Source organism: Pezoporus flaviventris, unplaced genomic scaffold, assembly GCF_033815535.1.
Source record: "Pezoporus flaviventris isolate CSIRO_AGI_PZ_B2104156 unplaced genomic scaffold, CSIRO_AGI_Pfla_v1 ptg000036l, whole genome shotgun sequence".
NCBI lineage: Eukaryota > Metazoa > Chordata > Aves > Psittaciformes > Psittacidae > Pezoporus > Pezoporus flaviventris.
This window is the reverse complement of record NW_026892584.1, coordinates 14,787,068-14,810,652: the sequence shown is the minus strand read 5'-3', so window position 1 is coordinate 14,810,652 and position 23,585 is coordinate 14,787,068. Positions and strand designations below refer to the sequence as shown.

Sequence of the window (23,585 nt, the reverse complement as noted above, 5' to 3'; positions counted from 1 at the left end):
ATAGCATTATGATCTGGGAATTGGAGACACAGAGCAACAGTGGTGACACAAAATAAAGGCTGGTCTGCATTTTGTTTACCCTAACAAAAGCCAAATAAAATAGGATAGGCCATCCATGCCCCTGTCTTTTGAAAGCATGTTGGTAATGATGGTGCAACCAGATTTAGGACAGATGGCTGGCATTGTTGATGGGAGTGTTCATACTGGCTCCCTAATTGTGAGCGGGCAGGCGATAGGGACAAACATGCTATGTTTCACTCACTGACATGGAGAGACCTTCTTTTCCCCTCTTTCCACTGTCAAATGTATGTTTGCTCTGTCTGGTGCTTCAGGAGATGCTTTGCTCAAATGGGACTTCAGCAATTGTTAAAATCTCTAAGCTTTATTTCTCCTTTTCACTTGTGAAGGTGAAAATAGGGATCAGTTAATTCAAAGTTATCTTTATACTCAACTGAGTCACATCTGTCTAAGAAAGCCACAACTTCTATGTAGATTAGAGGTGCAAATAAAACAGTCTTAGCGTCTTGACCTGTTCAATCTGTTAAATCCCAGGAGCATTTGACACCATAGTATGGAATCTATTAAAGCATAAGAAGCCTTCTGAGGTGTCAGATGACAGTGAGATTTAAAAGCAGATGAAAAATATTTTGGTAGCCTCAACAGCCAAGAGACTTCCTTGATTCAGATTTACACAGATCTGCTGTATGCCACAACTGCTTTGATCCTATGGACTCTGGCTAACAAAGATGTTTAGAGTCATCTTGAATTGTTAACAGTCAGAGACGGTTGTAAAAAGCAGCTCTTATTACTTATTCTGTCTGCTTAGTTCATCCTTCATTGAATGTGGACATGGAATTTGTCCTGCACTCATGCTGTGTGTAGGGAGTTCTTTTCAACTCTGGTTCTCTTTTACTGGGACACATCTGAAGAGCTCGGCTTGTAAACAGCTGAGAGGGATTTTTATTTGATGAAATGCAAGATAAATGCCATGAAAACTTTTTTGCTGGCTTTAGCTCTGATTAAACACAAGGTTGCACAAGGCTTAAGCTAATCTGAGAGTCTCCTTGGGATGCTTTCTGGAGCTTATTTTTTAACAGAAAAACCCAACCAAACAACCCAGGACATTGATGGCCAATGCCATTTGTGTAGCACACACAGAGAACTACAGCTGAGCTGCAGACCCTTCACACACAACCGTGCTTCCCAGCAGATACCCAGGCACAGAGAAAGCCACCTCGAGGCCAGGAGTGTGCTGCCTTAGCCAGTACGACCACACTGCTGCTGGATGGTGGTTTTATCCCCTGGGGAAAAAGCCACCTGGAAAACTTCCTAGATCAGTCCAACATGCTTGAGACATTTACAGCTCATTTTCTTGGTGTCTCAGTGTATGTCTGTCTCATCTGCTTTTATCTTCTACTTTGCTGCTGCATGATGTCTTCTTACAGTCTGAAAGTAAGCTCTTAAAATTCATGCTCCAGGAAGTTTATAATCCCTTCCATGGACAGTTACTGCTGTGCTCTTCAAAGTAAAATTCCACTTTAATGGCTGATGTGTAGTTACTGTACACCGAGCACCTGTGCGGACCAGGCAGAAGCCTCTGCAGCAGGTTATGTTTCCTGGTGACAACCAGAGTGGCCTGGGCTTGGTCTGGGTGCACAGGCAGAAGCTGGAGTGGGGGAGCTCTTACTGTGATCTTACATGGCCTGAGCTGTCATTGCAGCATGGGCTCAGGATAAAAATCAAAGCTAACCTTGGTCCGTACTTCACTGCTGTACTACCTTTGCTAGTATAAAGAAACCCATATTGAGCTCACTATGTAGCTGCAAGGGCACAATGACATAGGAAAGACAGGAACATTTGGCAGAGGAGGTCAGGCTCACTCTTTGGACTGATAAAAATCACGGCTTCTGTCACAAAATGGCACCTCTCAGCCTGTTTCTGAACAGGGTAACTGCCATGAATACACACTGAACAATTGGGCCCGGGAGATCTTTGGTCACAAACCATTTTACTTGTTAAATGGTTTCTAAGTACTGTGAGGGTACAGTCACAGCTGATCCAGGAGCAGAGAGCAAAAAACAAAAATCCAGTGGAAGGAGAGGAAAAGGCCAACTAGTGCCAGGGAGAGCAGAACCAGAAAATACAAAAAGGGAATAGAGCAGGCAAGACAGGCCTTACACATGCTCTAGGCTCCCAGAAAAACCCGAATGTCTGCCCAAGATCCAAATGACAGAAGGGATTTTCCTAAGGCAGAAGGCCTCTGGCTACAGATCCAATTTTAAAAGGGTCCCATATAGATAGAGACAACTGCATCAGACATTGCATCAGTCTTTTCTGTAAGGGCACAAAATGACCTCAGATGTGCATTTGTGCTACATAAACAGTACTCAGAGCCAGGAACACCCTCAGGTTGCTCCTGTGAGAAAACTGAAGAAAAGTTTTGCATGCAAAATGTCAATATCATTGAGCCACTCATCTCTTGCATTTTGCTCTTAATACCAAATAAAGTAGCATCTGCAATGTCTCTAGACACTAGTTTGAAATTGTTCCCAAGTCTCAGTATGCTGAGGTAAAGGTCTTGGTAAGGCAAACATAAGCACCTGCAGTGGCTGAGGTATTCTGACTGACCTGACACAGAACAAATGGATCACAGGATGGGCACATGTCTTGGAGATGCCTGCAAAAGCATGCCTGAGAGGCCATAACTGGGGACAGCCAACACTGCTCTGACCTCCTGGGCTAAGAACAGGCAGGGCTCAGCCCTGCAGCCCTGTGACTCCCAGAGGAGAAATGCCCATCCAGAACTGTATCATGGGCTTATTTCCTGGCTCTGACATGAGTTTCCCTGGAGAAACCACATAATTCCATCTGTAAGAAGGAGATAACAAACCTCCCTCTTTTTCTGTGGTCACTGTAAAGACAAACCTAGAAATACCACAGAAGCAGAGTGTCTCCACAGCAACAGTGACAACAGGAATACATAGGCAGGACGCGCACACAGGTCCAGAGCAGAGGAAAACAAGTGTCATGAAAACACAAACCAGATAAGATGACAAGTTGTTAAGGTTTATAAAAGATCAAACTACCTTAGTAACCTGCAAGCCTTTCTGGATCTCAGGTGACATATCTGCAAAACACCCACCATCTTTGCTAAGAAGACAAAAATCCTACACAACTCCCTGCCATCTGCATGATCCGAAAGTTCATCTCGGGGGCATCCTGGTGCTGCCCACAGTGGTCTCTACACAACGATACCGAGGCTTCCAGACAGAGAGCACCCACCTTTCTGGGGCTCACAAGCCTGGAAGCACTGAAAATTGAAGCCTCTGGAGTCCCTGACTTGTGCTGGGCATTGCACTTACTTTTGACTCTCGGGATATCCTACCACAACAGGGGGTCTTTCCCAGCAGCTCTCCAACAAGCAGCTGCTATGCTTCAGATGAGACTTTTCTTGATTTGAGAAAGAAACCAGTTTGTTCCTGCCACTGCTCAATGTTTTCCTTAGCTCATGAAAACCAGAAGAAAATCAGGAGGACCTGACCAAAAAGCCCATGTGGGAATCAGGTTTGGCAGTTTGGTGTGAAGGTGAGATTTAAATTCAGAGTAAAGGCATAATATATCCTACATTTCCCTCTGTGGCTTATTCTACAAGGATGTGGTAGAGCTAGGGAGGTACAAAGGGAAACGACATGCAGGTGTGAGAGAAAGGCAACAGCTGAGCACAGGTTGGGCCTAGACAAATCGGCTGGTTTCTTTACCTTCTGCTCCAATAGATACTAGTTTGACTCCTTTGCTGGCAATGAAATCCAAGGCCTTGTTCACATTGGATATTTTGTGCACTCGCATTTTGCCTCTTTCTGGCTTAGCCAAACGTTCACCTAATAAGAGAAAAAATGTAAATTAAAAAACAGTTCTAAACCCTTTCTTCCCTGTTTCCCCATGCCAGTAACTCCTACTGCTCAGCCAGGTAGAGGGTAGACCTCCCTGCATTCTTTCTCAGCAGCGAATGCAGGACAGCACTCACTGTTAAGTAACCCCAGAAAGAATTAGACGGAAAAGTATCTTTTTGTTGCATCCCAGATAACTTAATAACAGAGGAACTGTTGGCACCGAGTCCTCTCCACAGCAGGTTTATAGCAGAGGTGAAAAGGTCCTTCAAAACCACACTAAGCTAGACAGTGGAACTAACCTCCATATAATGGATCACAGATAAGGTGAGTGGAAAAGACACAAATTTCCCTCCCCCCAAAGACAGGTTAGGAGCTCCCCTCAGCATTTTACAAAGTAAATCCCTCTTTGGAACTCCCTGTAAATATGAGAGTGATCTTGTATCTTGCTGCTTCTTTTTCCCAGCCAGGATACAGACCTCCTTTCTCTCCAGTCTCTTCACTGAATAGCCACAACGGACTTTATGGGGAAATAAAATCACTTCCTTGCCAAGTGGCTTTATAACTGTAAGAACTGTCATCTCAACTCCTTCCCATTACATCTGATGTATTTCTAACTCTATGCAATGGTCTCTTACAGAGTGGTATGCATTTTAAATGTTTATGAGGCAGAGAGAAGGAAGCGGCGTAGCTCTGAGGTAAGTCTCTGATAGAAATAAGTCTTAGGGCAAACGCCAGCTCCTGCCATGAACAAAGCTGGACGATTTGGAAAAGAGCTTTCTTGACCTTATTCACTGGAAAGAGTTGCATTAGGTATAGTCATGCCCTTCCTGATAGGCTGCCAGTAACTATGCTCACAACCTGCTTTTACTAACACTAACCAAACATGCAGAGTAAGCAAATTAAAGCCTGGGCAGACAAACGGACTTTTCAAAGGAACTTCTACTAGAAACATAATCAGGAACCACCTGTGTGTGACACAACACCAAAATATGGACAGAACAGCTGCTTTCAGATCACAAGCTCCAGAATACAAAAAGACCAGAACAAAATGCAAGCAGGTTTTGCATTTTGAAAAGAAGTTATAAGATAATTAAAAAGAGATCAAATGGGCAAGTCCAGGCAAGCAATTACTCACCTGACCTATTCAGTTCTAAAAGTCTCCTGCTTTATCTCAAACCTGAATATTTAAGTCAGTGTGGCCTGACTCAAAACCTTTATTTGAGTTTGAAGGGTGAGAAAGAAAAGTACTTTTCAAAGAACTCTTTTTCATACTAAAATCACATGTTTTTTTCCTAACAAAGGAGTGAGGAAAAGGTAAAGGGGAGAAACCCAGGTTATTTCCATAGCCATACCCCAACAAAAGAAAAAATTCTGGAAACAAAAATCCTTTCGAAGTGTTTCAGAGTAGGCTGGTGTCATTAGCTCTCAAGCTTAAGGATAAAACCAGATTCACTTTCAAAATTAAACACTGATGTCTGACAATTTAAGTAGAAAGATTTATTTATGGCAATACCTCCATCACAGGATTAAAAAAAATCTCTTTAGCTTTAATGGAGCCTCCAGTACACATCATGGCAAGTTGCTTTCTTTTTCCATTAGGATAATGCTAGTCATTCTGCATAAAAGTGGAAGCATTTTCTGTGACAGTGTCATAATGACATCTTTACATGTAGCTTCACAATAGATTTAAGCAGAACTATGCTGCCAAACACCAACAAATGGGCTGAGCCAGCTAAAAAATAACCATTTACTTCAGCTCATGTGACTGTAACTAGCCTTGTAAAAAGAAAAATAAAAACAAGAGAGTAGGTTTCGGCTAGAACAGCAAGCTGATACAATTCACCTTGTAGCCACATGCGTGTGGCCAACACAAGGGAGAGCATCTAACTGCTCTCCCTGGGGCTGAGGAGAGCAGGATTTCTCCCTCTGACAAACGCAATCCTCGAGCAATTGATGGTGACTGTAAAACTGCAGTCTCTCTCTCTCAAATACCACAATAGGATATTTGTTCTAGAGCATTTTGGGGGGAAACTTAGTCCCAAAACCCAATGGCTAGTTCCTTCAGGCTTGGACTTTGTTACAAATGTAGATTTTCAGAGAAAAAAATCATCTGTTTCCATGCCATACATTGTTAATGATGTAGGCTATTAAAAGGGAAGCCTGCTAGAAACATGTTCTACTTTCAGCTATTTGCATCATTGCTTCATTTCTTAGTACTTCTCCCAGCTAAGACAATGAGAATGTTCTACTCCCATTCTCCAGTTCTCATGTACTAGCCCAAGGCTGCACTTTAAAAGCCAAACAATGCAAGGACATGTTGGCATAGGAGTTGTTTACTGCAAATTTGTTTAGGAAAAAATTCAGTCATTCCTTCTGCTTGGGGGAGGGGCCTTATAACTTTATTTTGGAAGGACTAAACATGAGCTTAGCCTTTTTATGCCTTGTACATTATTTTTAAAATGGCTTTGTCAGGGGAAGGAAACACATGCAGTAAAAAATGAAAGGGCAGTTTCTAAGGGGAGGCCCACCTGTTACGTCCCACCATGGAGGCCAACAGGAGTGGTCTTGGAATGAAGAAGTCCCAGGACTGTCTGAGGAGCTTTTCCCACTGCACAGCATCTGGGGGACTGAGGGGCTCTGGCTGGGCTGGAAGGGGAGCCATCAGCAGCACAGCTCACCACAAGAAGGCACCAAGCTGAGTAAAACTGAGGCACTCTCCTCTTGCAGGACATAGCTGCTTCCCGTACTTTGGGATGTCGCATGAGATGGGAAAACAGCTTCCTACCTGCCTTAGCTGCCTGGCAGCGATGTGTCCCCAAGGACATGTGGGGCTGTGGGAGACCTGTTTCAGGGCATAGTCCATCTCACACCCCAGGGTCTCCAGCAGCTCCCCTGGTACAGGCTCCATCCTTCCTCCAGCAGCAGCCACTGCTGGAGGGGGGCAGAGGAGGACAGCACTCCCTCAGTCCTGCACACCCCAGCCAGGCAGAGGAGCCAGGCTTCACACGGCCCTCGGCTAGCCTGGCCCAGTGCTTTCACTGCTGAAGACTCTTATGGCCATCACCTTCTATGCTAAAGGAAAGGATCAGCCTGCTACAGAGCAATCCTGTACACGCCAAATTCCCATAAGCAGCTCTGCAGTCCCCTAGCATACAGGAAGAGGAACGTGTGGAGTGAGCCAAGAGCTGAAAGGAAAGGCCAGAAGCTGGAACTGGAGGGCTAACACCACCCTTTTGGCAGGTGATCAGTAGGAACATACAGGCAAGCCCTTGCCAACCAACAAGAGACTCCTTACCCCTATGCTGCTCCCAGACTGGGCTGCTGCTTCCCCAGTTATGGCCAAAGGGGCTACTAACAGGGCCAGCAGCTGGAAAAAGGATCCATAGGAGCAGCAGGGCTCACAAGTGGAAATGGAACCACCAATTATGGATATGAAATGCAGAAAAAGCAACTATGCAATATTTCTCCTCTTTCATCACTGTACCTAAGGAAAATTATGGTTCTAGCTTCTGTTGGCTCTAAGGAAAGAATGCTCAGCCCTTAGTGCATGAAGGACCATGGCCTCAGGTGGGATGCAGCCCACAACTGCTCCCCATGCCTTTGCCCCCTGATCATCTATTGGCTGGCTGCAGGCATGGAGCCGCTCTGCAGCGGATGGGGGAATGCTGTGCCCACACCACCAGTGCAGTTGGAAGCCATCAGCTTCTGCCCAGACTGAGAGGGGTCTGGACAATCCCTGCCAGTGGGCTCACAAAGGGACAATATGAGAGGAAAAGTGGGAGATGAGGCAAGGAAATCAAGAAGTGTGAAGTACGACACCCCCTGCTTTAGGACCAAGCCAAGGAAACGAACTAAGACTGGCACTTTGTTTCTTACAAGCTCTGCAGAAGCAGTGCATGTGCTGCAAAGCCCTGATAATATTTTGAATTCTGATCCCTCCAAACTACCAGCATGGGCAACCCCCCTGAGGTTTTATCCTGTGTTCACAAATTCTGAAAAACACATATAATGACTGCATCATTGCAGGAGCTGGCAAAGGGAAAGGGAAGAGAATGAAAGGAAAGGAGGGGCAGAGGGAAGGCAGTCTGAGTGCTTCTATCATGGCAATGTTATTGGAAAATGTACCAAGGTCAGGCATGCAAGTCACTGGATTGCCATTACCAGCTCAAAAGCCATCAAAAGGAAGTCTGTGAGCACACAACCCCTGTTTCATATATGCATTCTTATCCCCTCTCGATGCCTCCCACATCGGAGGCATCCCACTTTATTTTATTGGCACATCAGTAAGGATTACTGCTTATATGAAATAATCCCTGTAGCTATCAAGTAGTGGGACTAGTGATAGGAAGTGAAAACAAATGTGACCTAACTTATTCATGCCCCTGTTTTTATTATAGACTGGGTTTTGTGCTTTTCTTTGTTTTTTTTTTTTCCCCTGAAGGCTTGAGCAATGAGCTCAGAAACTAGAATAGGAAAACTTGAGTCACAGCTGAAATGAATGACACAGAAGATTTACTGGTTTGACTCTCCTCTTCCAATAACTTCTATCCTGTTCCCACTGTCATGTGGCTTTGGTATGATTTGCCAGTGCAACATTCCCACACTTCCCGGAGTTGCTTTGTCAGCCCTGCCAAGCAGTAAGAGCCGTTGCCTGAGCCTTCACAGGAGGCTGTGCATTCCTGACGGGCAGAGGAAAGACAAGAGGCAGGAACAGGAATGCCGTGGGCAGCCGGCACAGCCCATGAGGCTTGGAGTACATTCCAAAAGCACACTAAGGGTCACTGCTGGAGACAAGATATTCGTTAGGGAGAAATTTGTTCTGAATTAGGAAGCAGCTGTTTTTTATATTCCACCAAAACCTGCAGCATTACAGCTCTTGCTGTCCCCATTCTGCGGGAAAGAGGGAGGACAGATTTCAGAATGGGGATGCTCAGGACACTTGAGAGCACCACACAGAACCTCTCTCACCTGAAATGACTTCCAGAAGCAACATGAGTTTAAGACCATCCCTGAAATCTTCCTCTATGTTCTCAATCTGCGTCCCAGCCTTGCGGAGGTGAGAATTACACCATGCTGTAAATGTCTGAAACACAGGAAAGAGAGGAAAAAAAAAAAAAAGCAGTCAGTAATCTTCCCAGAAGCCAAACAACAGTTCACAACCAAAGCAGTGCTGCTAGGCGCCATGACACAGATTCAAATGCTTGTTCAGTTATCATCTTTCCAGCCCTTGCCCTTGTGGGGCACAAGTGTTAGTACCTAAATATCCCAAGAAGTTGCAGGGTGTTCCTGTGACAGATGGAGTCTGAGAGACACAGTCACTTCATGGCTCCAGCATGTCTGATTTTCTGGAGAACTCCCTACATTTTGTGTTTTGTTTAGAATACCTTGAACCTGATTTTAAGGCATGCTAAGTGCTCAGATTGCTAGGGACTCCAGTGGTGCTAGATGACGCATTTTAACATTATATGAAGGAGAAAGGAAAACAGCATTTCAGAACTCATCTCTAGACAGGTACTTGAACAGAAAAGGACCGTTCTTCTATGACCAGCTGTCTCTGTCTACTTCATCCCCAGCAAACACTGCAGCCCTTAGACACAGAGAGACAGAGCACCGAGCTCTTCAGTCACGTAAACTACATCCCAATAGGGTCTGTCCTGCAGCCTCTGTTCTCACTGACTCACTTCTAAGCAGACCTCCTTTCCCTTTGTGACTGTGCCCACCATGTAGAGGAGCTCATGTTTTCTGGATAACAGTGCTATCACCCATCTTAGCAGAAGTCCAGGTCCTAGAAAGCATGTAAGTAAACCATTACTTAGCAATACTACACTCTAGTGCAGTCCCAAACTCCTACTGTTCGAGAGCCTCTGGCAGAAAAATCATGGCAACCACCTCAATGACAGAAATCACAGCCACTCTGTAATTAGTGATATTATGCACCACCACCACAATAATAACATGAGTTTGAAGTGCAGGAGGGACTGATGCCCAAACTACAATGCAGCCAGAGGCATTTAGGCTAAACAAAACTTTCTGGAAACGCCCTCTGACCTCAAGTGGTCAGGATAAGAGGATCTCTCATATGAGAGAAATTAATTTCACCACAACTGATGACAAGACACATTTTTTGTGGTTGCAATCCATCAGCTCATGTTATGAACCATGGTCATGTGGGGCACTGACAGGGAAGGGACCATCTCATCCAAGAGATGTGATAGTAGGGATTGTCTTGAAGGAATACCACATGAACAGGTATGAAAGAGAAAAATAAATGCTACCACATGACAGCCAAAATACAAGAAGCAAATGGCACAGCTTGGCATGGTTTTAAATAGGTGAATCAGAGTCCAACCTGGAGACACAGAAGCTGTTTGACACAAAAGTACTGGTTGAAGGGTAGATGGTAGCAGATAGCTCTTTTAAGGCAGACAGGTTTGTCCAAGTGCTAATGAATGTGTTTCACAATGTTTGAACAGGATACCAAGTGAATCCTTTTCTTTGTACAAACTGATAACCCCTCAATCACTCTTCAGTAGAAGGGTGAGGTTACTCAAGTAATGAGCAGCTTCAAAAGCTCAGTGCTACCACAAGAAAAGGAGGTCTTTTTTCCTCTCCCAGATATGCTCCCAGAGCCAATTCAACTCACTGACCCAGCAAAGAACTGTTTACTTTCTCTGGGTAAGGTTAGTCTTCTGCTCAGCAGTGCATGGAGGCAGTTCAGCAGTGTCTAACAAGCCTCTGCAAAAGAGAATTTGGCATACATGGGCTAAGCAGGAGGGTGGAGTAAACCACAGCACCCATGCCATCTTGGGCTGTTAGAAAACCACAGCACAAAGGACTCAGCTGATACTGAGGGATGGCATGCCAGACATTTAGAAATGCTTCACCACTGCTTACACCATGCACAGGATTCCAAAAGAGAGATCATTCCAAAGGGCAAAGAGCACCAGGGCTTTTTCTTATTTTTCTGGAAGCTAGGCTGCTTCCATTAACCTGCTCGCATTTGTGCTTACGTGACTACAAATAGCGTAGCAGAATCCTTCATTGGAAAAAGCACTGCTCAACAGCTGCTGAGCTTCTCACTGCTGTGCTCTGGCCCCGCTCTCCGCTGGGGCTGTGGGACGGAGCAGAATAACAGTGCAGCTGTAAACACTTTCATGGCAATGGCTCTTTGGACGGATACATGTATTGTGAAAGTCTGGGATCTCTTTTTTCAAGATGGCCCAGTTTCCTTCCAGATTTGGATGCTTTAAAAAAACCAGTAAGTCATTAAGCACCATTTATTGCTTTTTATTGTTATTCCCCTGAGAAATAAAAGTGGTGTGGCTTTTTGATTGTGCATTGTTTGTTTTTTTTTTCCCTCCAAAAAAGAGCAGTTTTATTGGAAACTGGGTCCTGTATCCTGAAGTACATCCTTCTCTTCATTCCACTGCCTCTTCTGTATTATGTGAGAAAAGGTTCATTTGGCTTCTTTCTGCAGCCAGGCTCCTTCACTCCTCCAGAGGACCACATGAGAGCAGACGCTTTCAAATGCTACATCAGCACACATCAAAGCATGAGAACAAGTTATGTCAGGAAGGTGGTGAATGCCCATGAACCTGTCATATTTGGAAAGCAGAAAAAGCAGGATATCTAGAGCTAGTGACAGGCCCTGAGTGACATTACAAAATCTACATTGAATTGAGAAAAAAGCTAAGGGGCTGCACTTTTATTTCTTGTATAACTTCTTTGAAGCCATTTCAGTTTTACTTTCTATCAGCCCAAAACAGATCAGGAAGTTCTGCTTTAAATCATCAATAATGCTGATATAGCTCAACTTGGCATCTCTTTGCACATTTTGAGGGTTGAAGTGGGCAACTGGGTCTACACTTCTAAGAAACACAGGTGAAATCAAAAGCTAACCACAAACTTCTAAACTTTGCATTATTATAAAGCCTGGCAGAACAACCAGATCAGTCAGGTTCTTATTGCTGCAAGAGTCACCTGGGACTTGACGGAAAAGTAAGTCCCAGAGCCAGCATTCCAACTTCTCTGCTGGAGCCATCTTTACCACATGACAGCCCCAGACATGCTGAAGTGAGACAACTCTGCAAAACACTGCCACTAACCACCAGTGGCAGAGCTGATACCTCAGCTCCTCAAGGATAAGATTCCTCAAGGACTCCTCCTTCAAGACCATGAAAGGCTAAGTCATAGAGCACATGTTGCTCCCACTAGACAACTCCCCAGTGTGCAGATATTTTCTCAAGGCACCCTTCAGGTCCTACATAAAGTCCAATAAGCATAATACCTTAAGTAGCACAACAGCATATGGGGACAGCAACACCTAGCAACCCAGTGTGGACACATTAGGCCATTTTGCAAAGGAGCAGGATTATAAATGCTTTTAATAACTGCAGTGGGATTCACAAGCTATATGCTTCACAGACCAATCCAAAACAACATCCATCAAAACGTAATGATCAGAAAATAGATTTATGTTGCATTAAGCTGCATACACTGCACAGGAGTAAACCATCTTCTTACTTCAAAGTGCTGAATCAGAAGATTTGACAGGCAGACAGGAGAATGCTGGAGAAGTGCAACAGAAAAGTTGGGGGGATCAACAGAAGAAGGGGGAGCTGAAATTTTTGCTGTCCGCTGGGCCTTGCAATGCTGGCAGTCTTGTTTAGAACCATTTTTACTGCCTTGCCTTCAGCATCTGCACAGGATCCCTTTTGTTATTCTAGGAAACCTACTGAAACCACCCACTCGCCCCCATCCACCTTCTGGGCAGCACAGCTGCTCCTCCCCACACCCCGAGTCACTGCTAGCAATGGCAGTTGGCTCAGGGTGCTGTGCTGCCTGTCACCAGCAAACAAGCTTTCGGCAGTAGAGGGCTGCCAGCTTTCTCGTGCAGGCCCGGCCCTGGAGCGGTCGAAATAAAAACAAACCCAAAACAAATCACCTGTATTTGCTGGGGTGAGGGTAAGGTGCACCCCAATGCAGAGGGCACAAATGCACTGCCAGGTGGGAAGCACTGTCTCCTCAGCGATGAGCTCAACCCACTCCTCTGAGGCAGCAGATGTGCTCCTTGCTGCCTGCAGACACAGAAGCCTAGAGATTACTCCCCTGCTTACCTCTAACTCCCTGTCCCAAAGAGGAGGAAACAAATGCTCTGTTAATCTTGAGGCTTATGGAAATTTCACAGAGCTGGAAAACTACTTACTGTTAAATAACAGCACAAAATCATACCATCAACTGGATTTTCTTCACACGAGTCTCACACCATATATTTTCTATGGCAACTTCACAACAGGTGCAAACGGAGCAGTGTTTCTTGGCCCTTGTACCTTTCCATATACTGTAGTCTTAATTTCATTTTTGGACTCAACAGGTTGGCAGGACACTCCTGCAGGTCCGCCTCTTGTTCAGTGCTCACAATGAAGGACAACAATGCAGGAGTGTGTGTGCATTTGTGTGTACAGGCACACCTTTCTCATCATTGCTCTCAGCACCCCCTGCTGTGATTCGTAGCTTCCTTTTATTAATCCCAGCTTCATCAGCAAGAACCCTGGCACTGAGATGAGCACTTGCTATTTGTGTGCTGCTGCTGTACAAACAGTAGACCTTCATATTCTACCACAATATAACCTGTCAGATAAAAAGAGTAACAAACATTACTAAAAGCAAGTAAATATGATTAACTGTTCTGTGGCCTCAGCATGTGGCAGGTTCACTGCTGGGGTAACTTCTACAAGCCTACGTGCATACCTATTTTAACAAGCATGCACACCCCTTTCACTGTCATGACACAGGGAGCCCCTGCTTCTTCAGAGTTCACTTTATTAACCTTTGCCCAGACATGAGTTAACTACAAATAACAGCCAGGTGACTGTTGGAGGCCCTGTAGCTGAAGCTCTAAATAGATATGATCTTCAGCTAGCTCTTTCCAGCTATCTTCCAGTCCTCCCAACTGCAAACCTACGTTTGGTTCTCCCTGTGTTACACATGGGCACACAGGTACTCTCTGGTATTCTTTGAGCTTCCCAAACTTTTGCTTTTGTTCCGGAAAGCCAATAACTCTTCCTCTTCACACTGTCCTTTCCAAATTCAGTACCTTTCTGCTAGTACCAAAGTGGCTCAGGCAATGCTCCTGAAACCGGGGGAAGCAAGATAGTACATCGACATTTTTAAGTTCAAAGAATGCTTCTGCCTGGAAAGCAGCAATGCCATGACACCACTCAGGGTCAGTATAGAGAGCTCTTTGCCTCAAGAAAACAGTCATAACACACTTTAGCTGCTGAGCAATTTTAGCAATGTAAATGTCAAAGCTACCACAACCACACAAATGACAGATATTAAAAATAAAGGGGGGGGGGGGGGCAATTTTATCTCTTTGTGGCTGAGACAGTGACATTTCAGCTTTATCTGACCTTTACAGATGCTCTTACCTCCTTGCTAAATCACTCTTCCATGCAGCCCTGCTTTCCATGGGTGAGTATAAACTTCCTGACACAGCCAAAAGACTGGTATATTTGTGTAACAGCCCTGAAGAAGCTGTAACTGAGTCTGCAGTGCTGCTTGCCTCCTTTCGGACAGCAGAAAGGTTTGCGCTTAAGCAACCAAAGAATTCACTGAAGCACAGCCTCTTCAAAACACCACCACTGCACTCAAAGGGAGGCAGTGTCCACAGCAACCAAGGCACTCTCCTTGCTTGTGTGAAAGATTAATTTTGAGCAAGTATTTCAACACAGCTCTGCTGTTCAGATGTATCCACAAAGGTCCGGCTCCTGTTAAGAAGGGGATGGTACCGCTAGCACACAAATCCCAGACCAGTAGCATAGTTTTATGCTGTTGGCACATGTGCTCTGTAAAGTGAGGTCTTGAACAGGCTGAAAGCTATAGGTGCTAGCCCAGGCTTTCTTCTAGTGTTGTAGGAGAACTGACAGGAAGACTCCCTTTCCAGCCACCAGAAAAGAAAGCAGGATAGTCAAACAATACATCATGCACAGCTGGAAAACAAAATCAGTTTACCCAGCTGCAAGTGCTGCTCTCCTGCTAGCTGTGTGTTCGAGGAGTGCACCTGGGCCTTTGAGTGCACGGCCAGGCTGCGCTCCCTGCATGGCCCGACAGCAAACTCCCTGCAGCGCCTCCTTGCTGCATCGCCATACATTACAAGATTGCTGAGAGTCCCGCTAATTCTTGCGACAAGCTCTACAGCCGATTCCATGCTGCAGGGGATTTTATTTAAATGAAATTATCTGGAACAACGACTGAGGCACTCAGCTAATAACCAATAGTTTATTAAGAGCAGGCAGAAAACTGCTGCACACATGGCTTTTTTTCAAGCAACAGAATTACTAATAAAGCAGTTCCAGCTGCCCCAAAGTGGGATCCTTTCCACCTTGGTAGTCTGGGAACTGAATATACTGTATCAAATAAGGAGGATGCTAACCCACAGCCACCACAAACCTCTCTTGCTCCTTGAACAGCCTAGGCCATCATTAGTTTATTAATCAGAAGGTTTTGGAGTGAAAGCCATGAAACAAGTCTCAACCATGCAGTCAAAGTTTCCCTGCACTCAGCACTAATTCATTACCAGCATTAAACCCCAAGGTTTCATGTGATTTTTCCCCTCCTGGTGACAGTTTCTGTGGCACCCGTTCTCAAAATTTTCCTTTCACAACTTAAAACACTCGGAAGAATTGCAGGGGTCTCCTGGGAGGCTGCTCATCACCATCACCACACTCAACACAGACTCAAAAGACAGGCTTGGCTGCAGTTTCTTTTCCTGCCCAAGGCTGTGCTAGAAGCTGACAAGGATGTTCTCAGTTTATTAGGGAGTAATTACAAAGTAATCCTGGATCCTGTCAACATCTTGGCACAAGAAAGGCCATGGCTGGACAAGACAGATTACACCAAGCCTAGTGAAAGAAAGCTGGGTGCTGAAAGGGCCCTTCATGAAGTGCAATTGTGATGAGATAAGCCAAAATATGGTCCCCTGGCCCAAGGAATAGTTCCTGTGCCCACAGGCTGCAAGTGACAGAAGCTTTATACACATACATATTAGTGGTTTTCAGCCGTGATGGGGGAAGTGCAGCCCTACAGCCCTCACTTCTGTATACTACACCTCTTGGTTTACTCCTTGGTGTACTTGGATGTCTGCTAGGACACCCCAAAATCCCCACAAACAGCTGTCCTTTCCCCACAGAGGAGCTCTAGGGATTAGAGTTCCTCTACTCAGTCCTCATCACAAGTCCAGGGAGCCACCCGAAGTACCTTTTGTTTGACTTGAATTAAGAGATCAGCCACCATTTGCCATAACCTCCAAATTCATCTTCTAACCTGAAATACCTCCACTGCACATTGCTTTGCAGTTGAAGCCACCTAACAATTTTGGAAAGAAGAAAAGCATTTCAGCATTCACTCTTCAAGCCCATTCTCCAGGAAATGGGGGTGGTTCAAAGAATTTGGTTTATGTTCAAGAGTTACACTGTCAGAAGCTGGCCTCTAAAGATTTGCAGGTGTGATGGTCAACAAGACCAGTGCTGCAGAATGAAAAGTTGTGCTTTCTAATGGAGTTGTCCAATTCTCTTAGAAAGGCCAAGGAGTTAAACAGATATTCAGAAGGAATCGTTACAAACACTTACAGCACTATTGAACCAGCTGCAAAAAAAGGAGTTTAGCACCACTAGCATCAGTGTTAATGTCTTGTTCTGGTTTAATTGCAGCTGTTGAGTTCCAAGTGTGGCTGAAAGACAAAATATAGCCCACACTGCTTCTGAAGCACTGCAGCCTGAAAATGGGAGGTATCATTACACCGTACTACATGTTACCAGCATCTACCTAAAGAACCATTTGTTGTCTGTGTAAGGAATTACTGAGGGTAAAAAGGAAAATTCTAAGTTTACTTGCATTTCACAACTCCAAAGCACAGCTCCTGAAACCTGGAAACACAGAGCTCACTCACTGCTTCTTAACCACTTCCCATGATCCATCTCAGCAGTTGAGGATAAGAACAACACCATAGCAGTAACAGCCCCAGCCCTACTTGTAACAGCATAATCCAGGCTGGATTCCAGTGGGAATGTGGAGTTCACTTCCAAAGCCTCCTTGTCTAGAGGAATTAGAAACTGCTGCATAGGAAAATAAATCCTCCTAACAATCAGTGCATCCTTTTGGATGATGGCAGTGAATCAGCACATCACTTGCAAGAATCACAGCTAAATTCAGTGTAGGAGTTTTGATTTTTGTTCAGTAGAACACAGTTCTCAGTGTCTTGCACACTTTTTAGTTTTCCTCTCCTGGAAGACAGGACCACCGGTGTGGTAATATCTGCTCTGGAGTCAAAACAATCTCTTTTATTAGCTAACAACGGGCTAAAGCGGTGAGGGCAGAAATCTCAATCCAGCATACTTCCTGTCCAACACATGGCAAATATTTGTTATTTACATTTGTGCCTCTGGAGCCTTTAACTCCATTTCTGCTACAGAGCTGCACCACTTAAGGAAGAATCTGCCTCTGGCATTTGAAAGCTATTGACTATAAAATCAATGAGTCAACTGGCATTTCAGATCAGCAAAGTGCAAGCTCTCTTTATCCTAGTTACCAGGGAGCACTAATAGCTAGGAACTATCAAGAAGTCTTCAGACATGCAAAAAGCATGCAGAAAAACCCTGTAAAAGTAGATCAACCAGCTAGAAGTATAGTCTTTTAGAGCTCATTGTGCAGCTCAGACTAGTGAGACTCTTCATTATGCTCTTCTCTATCCTATGAAATCAGCTCATAAATATCAACTTACTTCAAGCTCTCTCATAGCAAAAATTAAACAGACCTTGTGTCTGCACTTTATATGCTGAGCTTCCCAAATGCTTTATAGTATTTGAAGATATACTGGAAGAAATCATTTTGCTGAGCACTAGAATGCAAGTATTTATGGACTGTAAAGTGCAACAAACCACTGAAAGTGGTTTGATTCATGGAGGTTGAACTGCTCCGTGCAGGATTGGGCCAGGACACCAGGACAAAAATCTTCATGAGCACCCTTACACCCCTGATGGCAGGCCTGTACGCTCCATCTCGCCACCCAGTCAAATTCTCAGAGGTTTTATCTAGACCAGTACTGATTTCATGGTAAGGTGTCACTCACTATGTCCCAGGAAAAGGTTGGAGGGGAAGACAGTGAAGACCTGGAACTGCAATATGGATCAGGACACATGGATCTGCTCCAGCCTTAGCTTGTCTGAGAGAACAGGACATCTTTCAACCCAAACCAGGTCAGGGAAGTGCCACCCCTCCAGCAGATTCACACTGCTCCACAGGCAGGCATTAACACAACCTCTCTGCTGAAGATGTGTCTCGTGCTTCTGCTCTCAAGGGGCGGGGGGGGGTGACGACAACAGGGGACAGGGGCTATCAGTCTATCCTAAGACCACACAGCCAGCAGCACAGGAGCTGATCTGGCTGAAAGCCCTTTTGCTGTATAGGTTCAGAGACATTTGGGACTACCAGGAGCTTTTGTGTCCATCTTGAATAATGCTGTCCTAAGGGGCTGCTTCCTTCAGCTTCCTGGGAGGATTCACAGGTGTTGCTTTTTTCTGTGGCTCTTCGGCTGTTTACTTTGCTGATGAAGGGGAAGGGAGGAAGAGGAAGTTACAGCTTAATTTATCAAAGCTTTCTAAATACAGAGGTAAGTAAACAGGCTGGGTAATTGAGACAACCTAATATATTTGCCCACTGCTCTGTATGATGCTACAAATTCAGCACAGAGCATTGCTCTGGGCTTTTCAGGCTGCAGGACTAGAAGGCAGAAAAAACTTGAAATAACCTGGTTTTCTAAAGGATGTTGGCAAGTGTCCTGGCTAAAAGAACTTATAGATGCATGTCAAGTGAGAAAGGGACTCCAAAGCAGTGTTTGGCATGAAGCCCTCAGCAAAGAACAAAGGTACCTGTATCCAACAGTTTCTGAAGGCTACATGGCATGGATGTGCTACACATTTGGCCTTTACTCCCATCACTGGTGACACAAGCTCTTAGCTATAATTTACAGGAAGAAAATAAGACTTTTGAATACATTTGTCCCCTTGGCCATTATCGCTGTCCCTGACTCCATATGTTGTCAGTGCTCAGAGCTCTCAATCTTATTTGCAGCTGTGAAATGCATCACTCCTAGTTCCAGAGATTCACTTTGTAAACAAGGCCTGCAATTATTAAGATCATTCATTTGATACTGGATTTTCCAAAAGTAGGAGAACAGCTCCTGGAACAAGATTACTGTGATGCATGTGTACTACCAAAGAAATACGGGCCCCTGAAGACAGGTAGGGATCTTATTGTATTAGGGACTACACAGGGTGAAAAGCTGCTCTGTGCTCTGAAGCACTTTCAATATGAGACTCAAGAAGTGAGAGTGGAGACACTGCATTCCAGAACAAGGCAGGGTTAGTCAGGGTGCTTGGCAGTGGTCTCAGCACACCCACAACCTACCTGTTGTCACATTCATTACCAAGATCATAGTAAACTGAAGAAGGATTTAATTCAAAGAAAGACTGGCCCTGCCCAAACAAAGCAACAAGCAACAAACAGTTCACAATCCCCACAAGCTACACAGCTGCTTCTGAACAGCAGCCTCCTATGCAAGACCACAGGAACAATCCCCTTGCACTCTCCAGTGTTTGGTGCCCTCACCTTGTTCCCAAAAGCTACATTGCGGTGCCATGATGCAGTTTGCTGTAGCTTGATCCATGCATTTGGTGCTGGCAGCCTAATTGGAGGTAAAACAACAGAACTGTGGTAGTCTACAACAGATTACTCCTAAGCAAGAGAGGCAGCACAAACAAGAGCAAGAAAACATTTGTTTGAAAACATAACAAACAGCCAGTTGGCATCAGGGGCTGGTAGAGGCCAGAGCTGACGTCGCACTGCAGAGGGATAAAAATGGGAGAGGCAAAATATAGCCTTGAACACAAAGGCAGGTACCTTATATTTAACAAAGTGAAGAAAGGGATGTTACTGGAGAGATATGAACTGATGGGCATGTTTGTAAGTGATGGGTGACAAAAATTATCGCTGCAGCTCTTTGGGTGAGTGTGATTGGATTGCTTCATGGAAGTCAGAGAAAAAAAACTGCTTTTCAGACATAAGATAATTAAGAGCCCGTGTGGGAGCTGAATAGGAGATCCATCAGCCATTCTAAAGGGAAGCGAAATGTCAGATCAGAGCAGGGAATGTCACATCTATTGCTGGGTGAAAGGATTGAACTGAGCTGGGTGTAGGCAAGATATTGAATGTTTACATAAAGGCACTGCAAAAAAGTCCCACTGCTAACCCACATGAGCAGTAAACGTCTTCTAGAAGGCAAAATATGGAACTGAGCCTTGAGAACACTGAACAGGGACCACCATGGTGCCCCTTCTCACCTTCCACCTCCACCCCTACCCCTGCAATGCAGACCAACAGTGAGACAATGAAAAGGTAGAGCCGCTTCTCTGCCCCCAAGATGTATTCCTTTCATTTACACACACAGAGCAGCAGTTGTAGTCACTTTTTACTGCTGTCACCTCTGTGAAGCCAACACAGATAATTGGGATGGTGCTGAGATCTGCACTTTCTCATGCATGAAGTAGGTCCCTACTTTGGCACAAGCTTACCAGTGTGTCCACTACATGTCCCATTGAACGTGCAGGCCTCCAGCAGTGCACAGAGAAGCAGTGTCAGGATGATCAGGTCCTCAGTGAATTACTGGGAACTGACCACAGGCATCTCTCCTCCCAGGCTGCAACTTCTAGGTGGGCAGACACATTTGCACAGCTATAGGTTCAATAGTTTTCACTTACAGTTTAAATATCCAGCACATGAAACATCCAAGAGCAATACAAATTCAGATAGATATATATATATAGATAGATAGATATATATATATCCCAGTGTCTGTGTGTCCTGTGGTTGTGGGGAAAGGTATTTATTGTGACTTATTTTTAATTGTATACCAAAAGTGCTAAAGCTACTGTGGGTGGTGCGATTATGAGGGTGGTCTTTTCTGGGATCTTAAGACATATTCTTTGCAGAGGCATGAATGTGTCATCTCAGGGCTAGGATGAAAGAGCATTCAAACTATCTATACTTGCACTATGTAGCAAGCTGTTTCTCAGTGCACATCACAGCCCAAGGAGTGGTCTAATTAGTGAGCATCCTCATGGGCCCTAAGGCATCTGCATGCCACTGCAAGTTTAACCCCACCTTACCACCACATGCCCTGCAAGTGATGGGATCTCATATCTTTATGCAGCATACATAGCCATGACTGGTCCTGAAGGTGTGCTTTGACGGATCTGTGCCAAGTCTGCGGGTATACCTGGACAGCACAATGAAAACCACAGTAGAGGTGTCTGAGTACCTGAGCCAAGGTACCAGAAACAGCACTGGCAGGAAAAAACAGCCTGGCAAGGGTTATCCGATGTAGGAGCCATACCAGAGGTGCAGGGCATTAGTAGAGATTAGTACACAGCAAGTGTAGGAACTGAGGCTCAGTACTGCAGTGGAGCAAAGAAGCAGAGGAGGTCAGGTCTTGCCAGCATGTATTCAGAGCATGATGGAGACCTTAAAGCAAGGGAAAAAAATGCAGTTGAAGATTAAAAATTACAATAAGGGGTAATTACAGCAGGAGCTTTGTTCCAGACTGCTGTGGTTCAGTGTTTCAGGCACTCCAGCAAAACAACTGCATTAAGAGAGATGGAGGCAATGCTGGCTCACCCAACACCTGGCTGAGGACAGCACACTTCTCTGCTTCCCCAGTTTACTGCCTGTGCTCCAAATTCATGCTGCTTTACCCTGCCCATGGCCACCAAGACTCCAGACTGGTAATCTAAGCAGAATGCAAGTTAACTTTAAGGGGATGCAGCCTTTAAAGACTTTCTTGATCTTATTACCAAACCCTCATATATTTACATGGTTTTACCTTAATTATTTGTCTTGAAACTGTTTATGCAGTCTACCAAACTAAGAAACCCTAAAAGAAGTCAGATGTGGGACTGATTATCAAGGATTAAAAAGGAAAGGGAAACATTCAAGCTTGTGGGTTTTTTCTTCCTTTGATCTTTTATTCAACTTGAACCATTAGCAAAGACAGTTTCAGTTCTAGGTAGCATGGTAGCCCTGAGCGAGTGTCTGTTAGTATCATTTGTCATTTAAAAAGATTGTGCTATGGTTTTACACTTTAATTTTCCAAAACTTTTATGAAAAGGAAAAAGGAAGTGAGGGTTAAAGACACGTGTACCAAGGAACTGCAATACTTTGGGAGGAGATTGAGCCTGTTAGAATAGCTGTTCTAGGTAAAGCCTGGGAAACACAGTCAGAAAACTTTCTGGACTTGACCCAAAGATTACCAAGGAGAATGTTCCCACTGACTGCAGGAGGTTGGGATCAGACTCTGCACTGCAGGGGATAGTGGCAGAACAACAGAAGATGTCTGGTGACTCCAACCAAGTCCAAAGGAGCCGTAAGGAGCTGCTGGGTTATTTAAAAGCACACACAGAGAACACTTTTCCAGATACTAATGGGAAAAATTTGATCTCTTTTTAAACCTAGCAGCAAGATTTTCACCATCCTGATGACAGGAAAGCCTATGGGAACATAAGGGGAAACACTGCAGAAAGAACTGGAAGGAAAACACAACTACCAACCAGTTCAGCCTATCAGGAAATGTTTGCTGTTTCTAGTTTTCCACCTCAAAGAGCTGGAGGCTTCAAACAATGTTCTCAGAGAAACAGAGCACGAGAGAGTGTCAGGGAAGCAAGTCCAGCATCGATGCCCTCTGCAAACAGATATCCCCACTGACTGGCGAGGAGGACTTGGGGACCAGCCCAGGACCACCTTCTGTGAAGGTCACACTCTACCTCTCTGGAAAGATGTGACAAGCCCAGATGTAACCTGGATTCGTAACACCATGCTACTGTATCTGGCTGGGGAATTAACTTGGCATGTGCGGCAAGCATATGAATAATCTGAAGGCAGGAGCTGTAGCAGCTCCAGTGGCTGAGGACAGAATGTTATTTAAGCCCTACCCACAGACACGTTCACATTCCTGCTTTTGCTTATTTCTAGGAGATGAGGTCACAGACCTCACCACAAGAGAGGATGGATGATGTAAATGGGAGGGTGAGTGCCAGCACTAGGGTTGGGTTTTTTTCACTGTACTCTGCACATACCCAGAGCCTTTCCATTTATAGGAAAGGCCATTGGTACAAAAGGTGCATTCTTCAGCGGGCCAGAGGAGGAGGCATCACAGTGGTTATAAAAATGTTAGTAGTGTTTCCAAAGCTCAGCACTCCCAGTTAAGGGATGAGAGAAAAAATACCCCAGTGTTTTCCCTATCTAAGCAGGAGCTTTCAGCTGGGCAGAGGACTAGAAGACAGATTCAAGGTGAAAAATCATGTATTTTCGTAAAGTAAAATGAGTACACCTCTGGGTTAATGGTGTCTTAGCTACTTTGAATAAAAAGAGCTAGACATCCCCCCTCCCCCTTTTTTTAGCAGATTATGCTGGAAGAAAGAGCATTGGGACACTTCTCATTTGTCATGCCAGATGTCCCAAGATGCAATGCATTAATGCCAATATTATTTTGGGAAAGAGAGAAGATGGAATAACAGTAAAATCCCACCAGAAACAAAGTTAAATTTTTTTAGACATTTCTACTTTAAAGTCATTAGGATTTTCCCT

General features: G+C 44.7%; 1 protein-coding gene across 6 annotated transcripts in view; it reads right to left on the bottom strand.

Annotated features, from left to right (window-relative positions):
- Positions 1–23,585, bottom strand: part of ACTN1 (actinin alpha 1) — an 89,825-nt gene that overhangs the window by 39,091 nt on the left and 27,149 nt on the right. For all 6 annotated transcript variants that reach the window (XM_061463275.1, XM_061463277.1, XM_061463279.1 and 3 more), the window contains exons 2-3: positions 8,859–8,973; positions 3,759–3,878 (exon numbers count right to left, since the gene is read on the bottom strand). In XM_061463275.1, coding sequence (XP_061319259.1) covers positions 3,759–3,878; positions 8,859–8,973 — 235 coding nt within the window. The remainder of the gene's footprint in view (positions 1–3,758; positions 3,879–8,858; positions 8,974–23,585) is intronic.